At 26.8% G+C, this 19,923-nt stretch overlaps 1 protein-coding gene across 1 annotated transcript; it reads left to right on the top strand.

The window, feature by feature from the left end:
- Nucleotides 1-15,878: 15,878 nt before the first annotated feature.
- LOC126549093 (uncharacterized) lies at nt 15,879-18,904 on the top strand. The gene is made up of 4 exons (XM_050197523.1): nt 15,879-16,120; nt 17,230-17,382; nt 18,415-18,585; nt 18,672-18,904. The coding sequence occupies exons 1-4, from the start codon at nt 16,031-16,033 to the stop codon at nt 18,840-18,842; spliced, it is 585 nt and encodes a 194-aa protein (XP_050053480.1). The 5' UTR covers nt 15,879-16,030; the 3' UTR covers nt 18,843-18,904.
- Nucleotides 18,905-19,923: the final 1,019 nt, after the last annotated feature.

The following is a 19,923-nucleotide window of genomic DNA, read 5'->3' as shown; positions in this document are numbered from 1 at the left end:
TTTGATCCATAATTAATTATTAACTATGGATACGCTTTGTTTTCGTATTTTCCGATACACAAACGACTTTAAGTGTAATCGTTTGATGTTTAATAATTGAAAATGGAAATAAAATATTATATAGGATTAAAAAATCCTAAAACGTAAATTATAAATATATTCTACTGAAACTTAACTTAAGTTAGTAGGTCAATTGTAAGTTTGTATATAAGTATAAAATCGTCATTAAACTGAGTTCAACACAAATGTAGATAAATTAGATACCATTAACTTAAACGTTTTAAAAACGTTTTCCATCAGTTCAAATTAATTCAGTTAAAAAACATCATTAACTTGCCCAGTCTTGCGTACGTATTTAATAGTCGCTTGTCGGTGCGGTAGTTGGTTTAGGCAAAGGGCAAACATGATGATAAGTTTATCATTTAGCAAGAATTCATGCGTTATCCGAGAATTTACACCCGAGATGACATTTGCGGCTGAAGGAAGGTACCTATTGATATAATAATAATATCGCGTCGGTGTCTTGGCATTTTCATTTTGAACTTCTTGTTTGTTTCTTATAGTTTAAACTGATATTATTTACAATATTTTGAACAGGAAAAATGGCATCGATGTCCGTAGTAGGTACGCAATAATATTAATTGGTATTATGAGGGCATAGAAAGCGATAAAAAAAATTTCAAATTATACACGTTCTAATATAATAGACTTTGAATTGATAAATTTATTTTGAAAATAGTATTATCATAGGTACAGAAAATAACGGCGATATTCATATAAATAACTCTATCAGTCTTTATGCCATAGTAATCTTCAATGTACTAAACTAAAATTTGGTTTTTTTTTATGATTTCAATAGGTAATTCCGTAATGCCTATGTGATAAACTTAGGTACTATATAAAAAAATGTATGATATTATAATAATATGTAAAAAAACAATTCAACATACAATAATATTAGTGTCTATAGTATAGTTACTCGGTATGAAATATTATGTATAATAAAAAAACACGTTATTTTAAATTGTAAATCCCACAAAATATAATATTGTATAATATTAATTTGTACATTGAGTTATAAGTATAAAATATACTTTAAGATTTTAATAACTACAGCGCCATCTATTGGCGTTTTTTTGATACGTCTTGAAGTTTACTTTTATATTATTTAACCTATAGATAGCGTTATATTGTTCAATATTTTAGTATATTTGAATAAAAATAATGTTTATAATATTATAGAATAAAAGAAATTTAATTTATTCTGAAATCCTTTAAGATTTAAAATCTATTAGATGTTAATATAGAATGGATTAGGTTAGGTAAATTATTTATAAAAATCTATTTAAAATAAAATATAACCAACAAATACATTAAGTGCGGATAGCAACACAGAACTAAACCATCTACAATATTTGGAACATTAATTAATATCTCCATTTAGATTACAGAATAAAAAATCAACTCACTTCGAGAATTTAATACACTCAACCATAGCTCTAGGAATAAGGAAGTTTTTTTAAATAGTTTGTGATAGGTAGGTATATATAAAACATGAATGCTTTTATAACTTTTTAAAGTGTATATCATTGACGTTTATATATTTTAACTAGGTAATATATTGTGTTTGTGTAAATTATCTGATTTTTTATTTTGGACATTTTTAATATACAGTAATAACCAAAGAATATTTAATTTTTTTTTTTACATATCATTATAATCAATATTGTAAACATACATTTAGTTATATTATATAGATATCTGGTATACTGTGTATAATAATATATTTAATTTGTATACATTTATCCTATTTTTAATTTTTAAACAAGGTGTTTGACTTAGATTATTTTGGACAATTTTACCGTGGACATTTTTTTTTTTGGAAATTTTTTATCTAGTATCAATTAATAATAGTATTACTCAATAACTATAATATTTATAACGATCGAATAAAACTGCAGGTTTATTTTTGTTATTTTTTTATTGCAAATGTACGTTATTAAAATACTGATTTTTAAAATCGCATTAAATTTTATCATCAAACTATGAGAGTATAAGTAAAAATATAACCTAACGTAATTTTATATTCTGAAAAAATAACTAAGTACCTACCTAGTTGGCTAACTCACACCTATCGTTATTATAATATAGCATTGGTACATAATTCATTTAAATATTCAAATTATTCGATAATACGATTTAAAATGAAATAAAAGTTATTTTTTACTGATTTAACTACGCAGGTTTATCTACATAATTATACATATTATACATATTATCTATCGAACTATCATAATGCAATCAGGGGTTGTTTGACAAAAAAATGTCTATTTTATGTTATTTTTACAATTTTTTTAATAATACTTAATGTATTAGGTAGGTATCAACAGTAGTATAATATTAACGTTACAATATCCGTCTGGTTATTAGGTACTGTTTATACGATTTAAAATAAATATAATTATTATTATTTGTTTGACTTTTACGCATTTATAATATTATATATGTATATAATATATGTCATATCAAAAAATATTTACTGTGTATACCAAATATAAATCAAACTATTAGCGTATCTGGCATTTGCGTATATTATGTGATTGTTGATAAAATAATATTACTTGATATGATGTGGTGAGGTAAGGCGTGTATATCGTAATCATTTCGATATGATGGAAAAAAAAGGTTTGTTTTAAAAATACATAAAATAATATATATTACATTTATTTTGGCAGAAATTCGAATAATATAGCCTTTGTCGGTTAACTGACACAGATATAACGGTCAAGGATCTGTACTTAGGCGGAAAACGGTGACGCCCTATTATAATATACAATATTCTCGTATAAGAATCCAAGTAAACAAATGAAAAAAAATATAAATAGGTCAAAACCTTTGACCTAATTTTAAAGGGTTAGTTATTATTGTTGTTATTTGTTTTTGTTATTATTATTATATTTTTAGTTTTATGAAAGCTATTTTCTACCACGTCACACAGGATTTCGTTTAAAAACATAATTGCTGATCGTAATCGTACGAGACGGGACTGGAATGATCAACTAGGAAATGACAACAATTTTTTTTTTTTTTTTTAATGGGTCGTGTGATACACGGTGTGTCTTGCATTAAAGTTGCATTACATATAATAATCCGTGTATGTATTATATACAGTATTTCTGTGGCACGCGGCTGCCAATGGCTACATGCACTGAAGTTTTGAAACCTATATATAAATATGAGCGTGATGAACGGCCGACGGTGCACTTATGGGAATATTATTATTGTTGTAATAAGTCTGAGAACTGACGGTTGTGGTGGTGAGAGGTTTCGGATGGATGTTAGAAGTGCAGTGTATACTTACACTAGACTACTAAAGCATATATTATTAATTATTGTTATTATATAGGTGCACACAAACGTTTTTGTGTAAAAGATTAGAAAACCTTATCTATGCAAACAAAATTGCCTCATTAGACACTTTCGGAAGTTTATAAAACGAACTTATATAGCAGGTATTTAACGAACTCGAATACGAAGAAATACGTTTTATAATGTATAGCTAATACATATTATTATATAAAATATGTTTGATGTCTTTAATTGTATAAATATTATAACAAATTTACAATCAACAATTATTATCTTACGATTTCGAAATAAATCCATCACCCGGAATTTAATTTTCAATCTCTCGAGTGTTCGCATTTCCGTCGTTTCTTTATAGTTGCTTTATTGTATTCGTCAATTTACAGCAGTTCTGTACTCTGCAGACAACGGCTGCAGATGTTAGAATATATTCCACTGCCGTACTTAAGTTATTAATTTATTGCAAACTCAATTATTCCATAATATGCATAAACGTTGAACGTTTCAGCTTAGTAATATGTAAAACGTGTAAAATGTATAATAGATAGGTATAGTACCATTTCCACAAATTATGATAATATTAAGAACTAAATACTTATCATGTACCTAAAATCCTAGTCTCCGTAAATATCAATAGGCAATAAAGGTCGATTTTCGTAAACGGTGTGTGAAGAGGGATAACAAAAATTTGCATAAGGTATTTTTTATGAAAGTGTCTGTACTTTATCATGTCTTACAAATTATTAGAAAATAGGATTTCTAAAAAATACATTTTAAAATAATTTTTTATTTTTAAATTAAGTTGAATATATTCTATTTTAAACATTAACTGTTTTGCTGTTGTAACTATTTATAAGCAAATAAATACATGAAGATTCGATAATAAATTATAACCTACTTAATTTTCTTTCTCGATATAGTAAAATAATAATAAATTAAATCAATTATTCTCGGGTATCAAATTTATATATGCACTATATACGTATAATAAGGCAATATATACATTCACCACTCAACACATAAACGTTATTGTATTTACCTGTCAGTTCATTTTTACCCAATATAATATTATTATATTGACATTTAGGTAATGTGTGTCTAAAATCAATACGATATTTGATATATCAATCACAACATTTCGAGATTGATGTATAAATACACATAATATATTATATAATTATATATACATAATTATCCTGTTAGAGAGGTCTCTGTATGATTAAGTTTCAGAAATTTTTTTTTTTAATATAGTACTTGTATAGTATATTATATTTATAATATTGTGAAACTATTAATTGAGTTGAAAATGTTGGGATATATTGACACTAATTATTATTTGTTATTAGAAAAATTTGTTCGCTTGTTACTATAATGTATCTGTAATATAGTGGTAACTGTATCATACGTGATACACTGCTTATAATTTGTGACTTAGGTATTATAAAAACATATTCTTGCTTAAATTACATTACACTTGGTAAAATAAGAGCAGCATTGATAGACTGAGAAAAGTTTCGAATGACAATACGTGTGTATATATTGATATATATTGTATTTGATACGATTTAACTCGACAAGGCAGTTGAACAGAAACTAGTACTAGACCCTTCCACGACTCGTCGACCCTTATAAAATGTTGAAAACAAGTTTTAAGTAAATGTCGATCACGTACAAGAACACATAGTGTAAAGTTATCCGGGCAAAATTCAATAAAAAAAATAAAGAAAAAACATTGGATCGAATCGTTATTTTCGAGAAATAATCATCTATATACTGTACAGTGTATATATACCTATAATACGTCTCACGCTGTTCAACGTACGCGAAAACACGTTTCAGTTGGTCAGAATAGTTTTCGGTAGATGGTGAAATGAACAGAATATGTTATGAAATATATATATATCTTCTGATTTTAGATAATAGAAAAAATAACCGCATAAACAATAATAAGTGACTTTTATATTTTGCAGATGTGAACATTGTTAGATTACATTAAGCGACACATAAGTGACGAGTAGTAGAAAAATAATTATTAGTTATTATATATTAAGAATATTAAGTTTTTAACAAACATTAAAAATTAAAAATGTGTCCAGTTAAAAAAATAAAATTTAAATAATATTTTAAATGTATAATATATTAGTAGTATAAAAAATAAATTTACTAGTTTATAAATGACACATGACTACAATAAAAATTAAATCTTACAACAAATTAAATCTTTAAACATGTTTACGCGAAACAAACGAAAAGATTTTAATACGTGGTTCAAGAGTAAAAACACCAACCTAATATATTTTAAACAATTTTGAAGAGGGAATCTCATTGGATTTTGTATTAAATTAAATACACAGCTCGTATTTAAAGAAACAAAACCTTTTATTTTACATTTTTAAGATAATACCTATATACATATACAACTTATAAAATGATATATTATTAGTTATGATAGTTATTTATTTTGATAAAATAGAGTTACTATACTAGCCATATATTAGTCATACATATATACAATTTTGTTTAGATTAGGTACTCGTTCTACTAATTATTTTAGATTTAAGTACTACTTTTTATAACTTTATTATTGGTGAATTTGGAATACAGTAATTAAAACCTATATTTTTTAATCCTTATTTGATAATTAACTACTGAAACTATTTTTATTGTCATTCAGTCTATCAGTCTCTACTAAATGCATTTAATTCCTTAATTATATCAAAAAATTTTCTTATTATATTAATTATATTTATCTTTTGTTTATTAAAAAAAATAATACTTCTTTAGCCATAGATACGATATGTTGTTAAATGTTCATTAAAAATTATTTATGACATAATATTTATAATGTATTATTATTTTATTAAAATTGTCATTTAATATTTGTATATTAATAACAATCCTAATAGGAGAATACATTATGTTGAAAATAGGCATTTGTTGCGTATGCTATTTTAGATTCTAATGGGAGTTAGGAATGTGTATTGGTTTATATATACAGGGTGATTTTATCGTTCAACACTCATTATTTCAAAAAGTATAGACTTTTTCAGTGTTCAATGATAAAAAAATCACACTGTATATATTTTTAGTTCACATTAGAAGCAATAGAAGCAGAAAAAATAGTTTCAATCTTCAACATTGATGATGGTTATATAAATTAAAATTCAAACTTTCTTTTGTAATGAAAATATAAAATGTTATTAATCGTTATTACTACCTATATAAGAACATTATTATACTTAGTTTATTTATTATTGTTCCAAGATCCCTCTGTTTTCAACTGTTTATTCGCATAGATTCTTCGTGGTGTTAAATTACAACAGGCACGGCAGAATAGACTGTAAATATTTGAATAAAATAATATAATAATAAGATACGGAAATGTACATCAATGGTTACATTTATAATGTATTCCGTGTTTTGAAACCGTGGAGATTATACTCGGACGGTGAAGAACGTAGTCAACTCGTACTGCAGGAACGTGGTCCCCCGATACCGTAGCCAAAGACGGTTACTCTGACCGTGACTAGGTACTCCCTCCCTGCTCTCTGGGGATTCCTAGGAAGTTTCGGCAATCCTCGTGCGACATGGGTCAAGTTTAAATTTGATGCGTAACTCCGCCCAACCAGGAGACACCCGAGCTTTTACGTTAACAATTCATCAATTTCCCACAAAACTAACTACTTCAGACTAGGGCTCCACTTGATAATAAATCGAACAGACTCTTATTCAAAAGCCAGCATGATAAACCAAAACTGAAAAGGAATTTCTGTTCGTAGAAAGTCTAATGTTCAATGAATAATCAACATTTGTATAGCATTCATTGTTTTATAATAGCTATTTGTGTTTACTGCAAGTATAGTAAGAACACTTTTTAAGTCGCGAGTACAAACATTTTTTGAATATATCGAGAGAGTGAAAATCCAACCACATAATATTTAATATTTTAAGACCATATACTATTTGCATCATTCATTGCAAGACACCGGACTAATTGTATTATTTTAACAATGCCTATAAGTATTAAGTTAATACTCGTATTGTGATATTTTAAAAACTAATCTAATAAAAGTATTATGATAATACGGCGACTTGTATAGTCAATTTAGCTACACATGATGGTTGTGAACCTATTTTATTATTCTTATAAAACAATAATTATAATATTATAATATATATTATATTTATAATAGTTTTAACGCACGAAAATGTATATAATATGTAAATATTAATGAATCAATTTCTGAATAATATTGGTTGTTTTTTTTCATATTCTATGAACCAACAAAATTAAATCAATGTTTAAGTCTAAATAGTTAATAGTATTATAATTTATATATATTTTCTTGTGATTTAAATTGTTTACCAAATACTTGTATAACTAATTTATAGATAAATCGTTGATATATATTTTTTTGATTTTTGAGCATGGTGATGCTAATGTAACAGACCCATATTTTGGCTGTTTTAAGCTATTTATAGTCTTTATTGACTTATGAGATGTTGATATACCTATGTATAATATTATATTTTAGCTTATTTGTTATTTTTTGTTAAATAATTTATACTGTTAAAATATTATTACTCGTATTATGCTATTACTCATATTATGGCTATGAATGAGCACGCCAATATATATTATATTATTTAGATTTAAGGAACATATATTAACATATATTTTTATAGATAGGTACGTTGTATAATATAAATTAAAATAATATATGATAACGTAATCTACACGTATACGCGAGACTGTTAATAAGTCTTATATAACACGGTATGTACATATTATTATAATACTTGGTTTTATGTGTTATTACTTATTTCCATAATAATAAGTTAGATTAGGTAAAACCTACATATTTTATGAATGTATCGTTCTAAGGTGACACGACACACCTATACGTAATTTCAGAACGGTTATGTTAATCAAAATTGAAAAAAAACTAAGTATTTTTATCGCATCTTAATATTTCATACAATTTTGCAGTCGTATCAACTATCATGCATATTATATTATTATACACAAAAACGTTAGCCAATTTCTATTTTCGAGCAAGTGATATCGAAATATTTTTTTTCGTGTGCTCTCGTGCGCGTGCATTGGTGGTACCCAGTGATAACTGGGCGGAATTATTTACACGATATTATAAAAATATACCGCGATATCGAGACGGATCGCGTTTACACGCACATGCACACTTCCGTATACTCAGTGTGCAACGTAAACGCTCACCGACGATATAAATATATTATTATACAGTATATAATATTATATGATATTAAGAACGGATATTCACGACGGTAGTATATAAAACGCTCGCGGAGAGCGGAAGGACTAAAAGGTTGTGCATGTCGCCCGAGCTACTTGTCCTGCGAGCAGCAGCAGGCGAGGAACAGCCACGCCGTCGTTGAATAGGCCATTGTAATGTACTTACATACAGCGTATAATATACATGCGTTCACACACACGCTCGTATTATGCACACGTACACGTGAATACGGTTAGGCGTGTGGGGTTTGTACGGGGAGGGGAGGGAAAGGAAAAAACCAAATACTTTCTACGGAGCACGTTCAAATTACCTAAAAGTGCACGCTGTGTAAACATATTATACGCGTCTCGTGTATGCATTTCGACCACTTTTTGCCCGCCGTCGCCTGGTGATACGCCGACGTCGTCTAGCCATCTTCAAGTTTCTCTCTCTCCCCCATCACTCCTCCTCTGTGCCGATCTCGCGACGACGCACAATATATATATATATATTTATCATATAGCCGTCGAGAGTTTTCGTCTGGCCTGCCCCTCCCCGTGCAACTTTTTACTATACATGTATACTATTGTACTGCACACAGCAGTATATACAACATTACGGGTACCTACGTATATATGGGCCCTAGGCTCGTCTACTGCGCATATATAGATATACACACGAGTACAATACAAACGTCGGCTATGCGTATACGACGCAAAGGCCGACGCGTACAGCTAATTTAAAGTCGACTGGTCACGTATTCCACCGCCGCTTTAATGGAAAACTCCCTTGTTTCTATCCCCTCGCCTAATAATATATAATATACGTAATATATATATACGCTGTAGTGGTTGCTGTACTATACAAGTACAGCAAAAGTAGCTAGTTATATATGTATATATTTATTTATAAAATACGCGTACACTATGCGTAGTCAGTCATTCATCGTCGAGGGGATGACTTTCGCGTAGGCCATATTATTTTATACGTACGTATGTACGACTAATGCAGTTCGTCGGCGAAAAGGCTCGCATACGTTTTATTAAAAACGCGATGGTGCACGGCGTTGAGTGCATTATTCGTAGCGGTAGACTTTGGGGGACACGCGTAGGTCGTAGGTACAATAATTCCGTTTCGTACAGTGTGCACCAGATTCGAATGAACCCATCGAGCCACGAGTTAGATTGTGTAATATAATAGATGTATAATATATATACATATTATAAATCTATTATATTCGACAATTCAGTTCAAGACTGCAACAACTCAAAAAAATTGAAAAATTAGCTAACTACCCCATTTTTTTCTGTTTTCTATAGTAATTTCAATTCAAGAACGAAATAAAAGTTTGATTGATTACTGACCGCTAGAGAGCTCTTATTTAGTTTTATAACATTAATTTGCTTATCATATCCAATTCAAGACCTAACTGATAATCAAATCGATTACAAGTAACAAGTCAATAATTATGTTTGTATCATAGTTATTTATATCCTATTGAAAAAGATAATAATATAAATTAAATAGTGTCCAACGACCGAATTATTATGAGAATAATATTATCATGGGGAACTATGGTGATTATCGTTAAATGTTTGTTTACCTAGGTACATATATTTTTATGTGAATAAAGTTTCAGTCTAATTACTACTATTTTAAGTGTTAAAAAGTTATTTAAGTACAACAAATGTCTAGACGATAATCAAATAAATAATTTCGTAAAAAATTTTTTTTTAATAAATAATTTGGTAAAAAATATTTTGAAAATAATTTTTTTAAATAAATAATTTTGTAAAAAAAAAATTTGGAAAATAAATAAATTGGTAAAAAAAATGTTGAAAATACCTAAATAATTTGGTAAAAAAAATTGTTGATAATACTTAAATAATGTTGTAATATAATATATCAAAAATAAGTTTTTTAGTAAAAAAATATTTCGAAAATTAATAATTTTGTAAAAAAAATGTTGAAAATACCCAAATAATTTTGTAAAAAAATATTTCGAAAATAAGTTTTCGTTCATTTTTCACAATAAAAATACATTTAATCAAACCGAATAAAGGTAATAAATCATTGTTTTCATGACATTCATCAATAGTTAGAGATATATAGAATTATATTATTATTATTATTATATGAAACTCCATTGATGTTTACCCATGAAACAAAATATATGTATATCATCGTTATTCAAATCATAATTAATTGAATGTATATAAAATATATATATTATATAAATCAGTGTCCTGCACTGGACTTAATTTAATTAATGGTCATATTTCTATGGGAATTTTTTAATAATTATTTTTAGTTGACAATAATCTGTATGGTAGTTTTAACCGTTTTTTAATCGATAATGATTTTTGTATATTTTTTCTAGAAGTTATTAAACTATTTTCTAGTTTCTTATGCTTCCCTTCAAACCTCATTGACCAAACAATATGATATTATGTTATATAATACGTAATATTATATAATATGTTTCGTGTACCATTCATTTTTTTTTTTTTTTTGTATAACGCATTGTTATTATAAAGTATACATACTTGTATGAGCGTGTTTTGGCAATGCAGGTGGCGCGGTGCGATACAGTATTAAACATATTAGTTAATATACAAAATCCTTTTATTTTTAGATGACATATAACTAATTTAATTTTTAAACACACAGAATTGTTATTATTAGTATCATTGAATAATAATGCTCCTATCCTAGTCTAAAAATTGTTCATTCTGATGACACATATTATAATAAGCTGTAACCTTGGGGTTTTTGCTCCCCTAGCACACCCGGTAATTGCGGCAATGAATTTATATTATATAAGCGATGTGTTAATCAGTTAATCGATTCACGGTACCTAGCTTCAATAGGTTAGGTTATGTAATGTATGTACGATTCCGCGATTATATTATATTTCACACGCCGCACGCGTAAACTAGAACTAGATGATTAAATCAGCTACACGCATTTTCCGCGCCTGTTGACGTTTTTCTCGAGCATAATATGATGTTACATTGTTATTATATCGTATATTATATTATTTAATAACAATGTTATTATTATGATGTATAAATTACATATTATATTATGTTATCTCCCTCGTCAGTGACAGTCTTAAGGGATTTAGCGCTCCGTGTCTCAGAAGAAATCTTTCTTTTCTTTTCGTATCCCTCTTTTTATTTTTTATAAAATAGGCCTTACGCGGAAACTTGACACTTTGCAAAATCCCAAACGTATCGTCTGATTTTTATACCGACGTAAACTGTTCAACACTTGTTACACGTAGTCTCGTCGACCCTGCGACGAAAAAAACTACCAAAGTAATCTGAAATTTTTGCATATTATGAATTGTTTTTAATGTGAAATTTGTATCATTAATGGTCAGTACTAATAATTCAGTACTGCAATCAAAAAAATAATGACCGTCATATCTACGATGATTATTTTAATTCAAATATCACCTTATGACATATGATTAAGTTACGATTTTTCTATTAGAACTATGCACGTTTTTATATTTATGGCTTTATTCATAGAGAATTTTTTTGAAAACAAATCAAAATTATTTTTGTTGCCGTTTTTCTTTTTGTCAAATATAATAATTTTATATTAAAATATTTGATACAATTTTCAATACTTACACTAGTTACACTAGTCAGTCTTGTCCTTTGCTAATTTTAATCAAATTCATTTAATTTTTTTCATTAAAATGTTGACTTGATTTCTAGAAGAACCGACCAGTTTAGCTATTAGAACCAAATATATATAGTATTTTATGATAACATAATTATTATATAAACGTAAAATTAGCATAAATAAAAATAATAATTAGAGACTTGGGTATTAAGCTATAGAAATATTTAGAAGGATGAAAAAATAGCAAATTATAACAAAGGAAAAAGCAGATTATGATTTAACGGAAATCAATTTGAAAAACTGTGTGTAGGTACGTTGAAATCATAAGGCTTATTAATGTTAAAATTTATAAAGTCAATAGTTTACCAATCGTTGAAAAAAAGACCAGAACATTTTAAAAGATAAAAAGACATGCTTTTATGACTTATAATAGAACAAACCCGATACACCCACATCTACCTCATAAGCAAAGATTACACAACCAAATGTACAGTCTGTGTGTGTTACAACTGACTGTCAAACAACTCCTCGTCGAATGCAGACATATTATGAAATCGCTCCATCTGAGCATTATATGGTAAGATATGATGGCCAACAAGCCTAAATTTATTAGAAGAAATAAGCTTAGATAAATTATTGAAACATGTATTACATACATTCAAGAACATAATTATTTTTTATTACATTAGGTCAACAGTATCATTGTATATAATATATATATATATATAACAAATAATTAATAAAATTACAGTTGTCCCGGTCAAAATGACAAAATGTAATTTTATACAGCACTTATATTATACTATTATATTAGTGGAATTTAGATTATTCTAACGTCTGAAAATGCGCTATTTCAACATCGTCTGCGTGTGAAGTGGTGTCACGTGTGAAAAACGTATTATATTATCACACTCAGATTTGGAATTCCAAAAATTAGGTGTGAACGTTTTGCCAACGATCGCAAGTGCTCGATGTACTTAATAATAATAATAATAATAATAATATATTAATTATACCAGTGTAATAAATAATACGTATAGACAGTTTAAACGATGAATATTAATTACAAATAATTTTGGTTGAACTAGATTAAAGGACGATTAATCAATCGATAGGCCCCTCTACTCGATAACACTATAATTACATATTTTTTTAGTTTGTTGTACTCAACTTACGTATATTATTTTACGCATAATATTAATGGCTAAAATTGTTTTGTCAATAATAATAATAATAATGATTACAGCAATTTATTAGTACACGTGGTATCTGTTTTAGTTTTTACAGTTTTCCAGTAAGATTACACGAATACGCATAGAAAGTGCCGTAGTAATATAAATAGGTGTAATTACATACACGTACATAATAATATTATAATACCCCCCGAATGTTAATTACCAAAGTATTATATAGGCCGCTTCGTTTGCGCGCCGATCACATTACCAAGGCGCGTAGGATTATTAAGATATTTATTAGGATAAATTAACAGCACACTATATTATTATAATATACACGTGTATCACTATAATTTCTAGTAGATATCAATCTATTTTTTTCGTATAATATGCACTTTTATACCACGCACGTAATATTATTATGCAATAGACGGGCGGCCTTCGTACGATTTCCTGCTTCCTGCAAATTGGGATTTCGGTGTATTTTAAGTTAAAATATAGTGCAGGTACACTGTATAGTGCTTATAGTGTATAGAGAAAAGGCAAATAAAAACGCAATTATAAATAACCACAGTTCGAGATGTAGTACAGATATTTCAGTGAAGTTTTTTCAAAAAATTAATTTATTAAGATATACTTATAATAATAAAGCTTTCACAAATAATTCTACTCTCTACCGATGATACCCACGCAAAAAAAAACAAAAGCATCTGCAATTCTATCAATGATTCATAGACACTTTATTTGTACAGTATTTTTTATTTATAACATTCTATCTTTAAATAAGTATTGCACACAAATACTCAATGATTTCAGTATATCTTTTGATTATAAAATAAAATATTATCGTTATTTTAATTCATAAAAAGCTTGTAATTATATTAAATTGTTTTTTTGTTCGATTTTTTCATTCGAAAAATGTAACGCTGCTTATAATTTATTATTATAATAATTGAAATATTTTCTTCTGTTAAAAAATAACAACTATAGCACATATTATATAGTATTATACACCTACATTATCATTATCATATTATTTTATAGTTCGCACACTTGGCGCAACAGTTAAGATCTTGGTAGATAACGCAGATAATTTTAATGATGTGGAGGTTAAAGAAAGGGGGGATAACTATGATCGTGCCTTCTATAGTCTCACTATCGAAAAGAGAATTATTTAAAGTGTGATATATCGACAACGATGTAGATGCGTTCATGAATTTCTAATGTTTTATTGCCCATCATATACAGTAGCATTAGCGTCGTTCTTATAAGGGACGAACAAGCGCCTATATCCTATAAAAACACGAATATATATTATATATATGTATAAAATTATACGTTCAAAATATGCGTTTTCAGTCTTAAATTGTATACAAATCTCATGAAACTTTCAGACACCCACACGTCTGCCACCGCTGTCACTGCAAATCAATGAATAGTACGAGTATACGAGTATATTATTATTAACATCTTATTTCGCCTCTGACCCTTCCGCACGATCGCTAGGTACAAGAAAAAACGATCAATCTTCGATGCAGTCGTGTAAACAAATACCACGAAATACAAATGGTAGGTATATAAAATAATTATTGTCGGTCTTACAATAAACAATTAAACTATGCGTGATTTTTAAATTGTCATGAGACGCGCAATTTATCATGTGGGTACTCAAATAAAAAATAGCACCCACGGCCACAACAAATAACAATTAATATTTATATGTACACCATGTACCTGTTGTATTATAATATTTATTATTGTTTTTCGATAATATTTTTGATGTAGGAGAACAACTATAGGTGGGGTTTTATAGATTCCTTCGCATATTTGTAAATATTTATGTTAAATACAATTAAAAAATCCAAAATATACCTAGATAAAAAATAAGTATACAATTTGATAAAAAAATTAATTTAATTTTAATTTTTAAAATAGGTAGTGACTTTATCATTAATACTTTTATTTGTGTTTATTTTCTTTTATTATAGACGAATTAGTTTATTTTATAAAATGTGAAAATGAATATACATCAGAATATTGTGTTAAGTGAGTTGCGTGTGCACGCGAGGTAATATTGGAAAAATTAAGAATATAATTGATAAGACCCATACATTATTTCCAATAGTATTATAGTATACCTTAAATTAGTTTTTTTTTCAATTAAATAATATATTTATAATTTATATGCATATACCATATACCTAAAGCAGTTTATGATATGAATTCAATGCAATGCGTGATCTCCGTTATTTTTATTATTATTAATTTTTATTTTTAGTTTATGTTTATAATTTTAGAAAATCTGAAAACTATAACCACGCGAAATTGCAATTAAATGTGCCTAAATTCACACAGAACAATCAAGGTAAATATATTACTCACAATGCCATGGTAATGTATGTGTAATTCATAAAAAACATTCATTATTATATTGAATACAAATAATAACAATGTATTTAAAGCGGAAGTACTCTAAAAATAAATATCATAGATTAATTTGTGCAATATAATTAATAGAATCCAGTAGTCCAGTAAGTATATATTGTCCTTGCGTGGTATTATCAGTGTGTAAAACTTCATTACATTTTATAGTTAAAAACCATGAAGTATGTTTTTATAATTCTAGCAGATTTTTTGATTCTAGTCGATTCTGGAAAAAACGATTTCAATTTTCGCCCAAATTTACCTCTAGTAAGTGAAATTTAATAAACGAATTATATTTAGTATTCGACATTAGTATAGTATAGTAGGTAATTCAATCAACCTCCATAAAAAAAAAAAATAATAAAACTTTATATTTATTTTTCATATAAATTATTATAAATAATTATTGTTGTTAATATTAACATACCTAAATTCTCAATAGGTATGTATTTTTTTATGATTAGTCCTCGATGAGAATGATTTTTACAAAAGCTTCAGATAATTGGTAATCATATCTGTGTCAAACAAAGAGTTTACCTTGGATCATATATATATGATCTAAGGTGTTTACTGTCTTTATTGTATTTAATTACATTTTCTTTTCTGAACAATTATATTTTATCTATTGAATGTCTAACATTATCGGTTTCAATCAAAAAAAAATCTTATTGATGAAAAGATGAAAACAGTAGTAATAACCCTTTATTGTCTTTGAAAACTGACTAATGAAGTATTACTAGTATTAGTAGTATTCTAAAACATATCATGTATTAAAAACAATCTTGGATCGGTTTGTATTAAGTTATAAATAATAATTACCTTTTGTAAAATTTTCTTGAAAAAAAGTTGATTATTGAATAAATTGTCTTGAAACTTACAAGTCTCATGCTTATTTATGAATTCGACAACTATAAACTATAAGCTAGATTGTTACTTGAATCCCTACAGAAAAATTAATTCATAAATCATACTTATAGATTTTTAAATTTTTAAGTAACCAAAAACTATATAATATTCATCACAAAATTGTAATAGTTTAAAATTTACTTTAAAGTTGTCGAAAACCAAATTAAATGTTGTGTGATACATTTTATCAATTAAATGTTACAATGTACTAAAATATAGGTACCATTTTAGGTATACCTTAAAATTCAAATTATATTAATTCGCTTCTATAATGTTGTTTGTTTGTGCGTTGTTTAAAATAGTCGAAGAAATGTATCACCGGAATTTTAAGTCACAGAAGATTCATATTATATTATTAGATTTAAAACATTTCAATCTTATTAGGGAATTATAATAAATATATATGTTATTAATATCAATTTGAATAAAAAAATTTAATATGGAATTGTGATTTATTAAATTGATTTCAGGGAAATTATCGAGTAAATGTTCTCGCTTTTGTACCATGTAATTCAAATTCCACTATACAGTTCAATTTTTTTTTGTTTAAAACATCTACAAATACAACTGACATAAGAGGAAATATAACATCTCTTAAGAAAACAATAGATGATTCTTTAGCAGTAAGTTTATAAAATAAAATCTAATAACATTACATAAGTTATATGGTTAGGGATCTATCTTTATATATAAAATTCAAATACCACCCACTCACTGATTGCTGCATCTTAAAAACTACATAACGTATACGAACTTGAAATTTGGAATAGTGGTTCCTCTATACTTAAACCGTGCAATATCAGAAAGGATTTTTAAAAAAAATGCTTTTTAGTCGATTAATTATAAAAATGGATTTCTGTCTGTCCTTTATGCATTCCTAAACGGCTGGAACTTTTGTTATGAAATTTGGTACAAAGATTTATTAGACTTATTGGAAGAAGATAGGCTAAGTTAAAAAGTGTTAGATGCAACCCCGGAAGATGCTCAAAGCCTCAAACAAACATTTTGAGATTTACGATGGAAATTTTTGTTCATAGATGGTTGCTATAGTTTCAATAATAATTATCTGTCTGTCTTTTTTTTGCTGCCATGGAAACAACCACGCCATAGCAACCATCTATAAACAAAAATTCCCATCATAAATCTCAAAATGCCTGTTTGAGCACTTCCCGGGGTTGGGCCTATAACTTTTTAACTTACCTACTTCTTCCCATAGGTCTAATATAGCTCTGTACCAAATTTCGTTGTAATCGGTCAGCCGTTTTGGAATGCATTAAGGACAAGCTAATAGACAGGCAGAGATCCAACGAACTTAACACACCGTTTGAGACATATAAGAGTCAGGGTTTTTAACGGGCTACGAAGTGTATGGGTTCAGATAATATAATATAATATCATTAGTTATATTAATTTATAAACTAATATTTAATTTTCTCATAAAGTTTAGTTTATTAATATTTACTATTTAGTTAAAGTATTTATGATATTTATGATTAATAATATATTTAAATATGATTTCATATTATATAGGAAGACTTTAATTAAAAATATTTGATTGGCTTAGAAATGAGATGAATTTCAAAAATGAACAAATAGTTATCATCATTTATTAACTAAAATTATAATTATTTGTACAAATTCATGTTTTATAATAGATACGTATTAGTATGGATATAAAAGATAAGATTGGTAGCTGGCAGAGTAATGCTTATGTGTATAAAACACCTAAGGCATATACAAGTCTTAAAAATTTACTAGGAGCTGAGTATGAAAAATTTTTATATAGTTTTGGAATAAATGAAACAACACACAAAAGAATACCGACGGTAAGTTTTTTTTAGATTCTTATAAAAAAAATTATAAATAATATTAATATGTTATACAAATATAATAAAATACATTATACTTTTAGGGAATATATACCACCAAAGGCTATGATATATCAAACTATCCAGCAAATACAAATTTACCAAGACAGATTTTTTACGGGACTTACAGATTTAAAGGTGTTTATATGGAAAAAAATGGCGATCAATGTGGATGTGTCATGTTTATTGTTGAAGTAAAACGTCCGTGGGAATAGAATAATTTTTTAAATTCATATTATGATGTTTGAATGTTAAAATTAAAAACATAGTTTATATACTTGGGATTTGAATAAAAAAATTAAATGAAAAAAAAAAACAATTATATTAAAATGGTTCTATGGATATGTTTGTATAATTTGTATGTTTTATTATTAAACCACTAATAGATATTAATAAATTTAGTAATATTATGTGTGAAGGGTCTTTTTGCGATTGTAAGCTATTATTATTTTTTTTTGTATCAGTTACATATTATTATATTATATTATTCTTTTTTTCTTTTTTTTTTTTTTTTTAAAGCGCTCTGAAAACTTAAAGTTATTAGATTTCAAATGTACTAATGTAAAAATGTCATATAAATACGTACTTAAAATTACAATAATTACTTGATTTTTCTTAAAAAAGATATTTTTAAATATGTTTGAGAAATAATAAACCTATTATTGTTTTTGTCTTCTCATTGAAAAATAAATAATATAGTAATATAACAAAAATTATACATTTTTCTTTATGTTCAATTAAAAATAATATAAAATAATTTTTAGATTCTGAACGAAGTGATGAATGTATTAATTTTACAATGATGTGTTGTTTGTTTATTTCTTTTTTTTATGTGTGTGTACTTATAGCACAAAATTTCAAATTTCAGAGGTTGTTTTCGATATCTAAGTTTATTATCCTTGGTGCATTAAAGAGGTCAAAAGTAAGAATTTTCAGTTATTTTTAAAACAAGCGGGAAAAAAACAAAAAAAAAAAAATTGGAATTTTTATTCAAAACCATTTTTTGAAAAAATCAATTTTTTTTTATATAAAGTAAGTTTGTAATTCATAAACAAATTACAGTAAATCCTTGAAATTTTCAACAAATGTTTATACTATGTTATCTACAAGGTTAAATTTTCAAAATATTCAGGCTTTTTTTAAACTATTTATAGACAACTAACATTTTCGATCTTTCTAAGTATTTTTTTTTTTTTTTGAAGTGTTCAAAACTAAATTTTGGCTGCCCAAAATAACTTGTAAATTTAATGTAAGGTTCCTTTGGGTTGTTCGTATTGAAGTTAAAAAAATTGATAA

The sequence above is a fragment of the Aphis gossypii genome, chromosome 1, assembly GCF_020184175.1.
Source record: "Aphis gossypii isolate Hap1 chromosome 1, ASM2018417v2, whole genome shotgun sequence".
NCBI lineage: Eukaryota > Metazoa > Arthropoda > Insecta > Hemiptera > Aphididae > Aphis > Aphis gossypii.
This window is presented reverse-complemented; position numbering and strand designations above follow the sequence as displayed.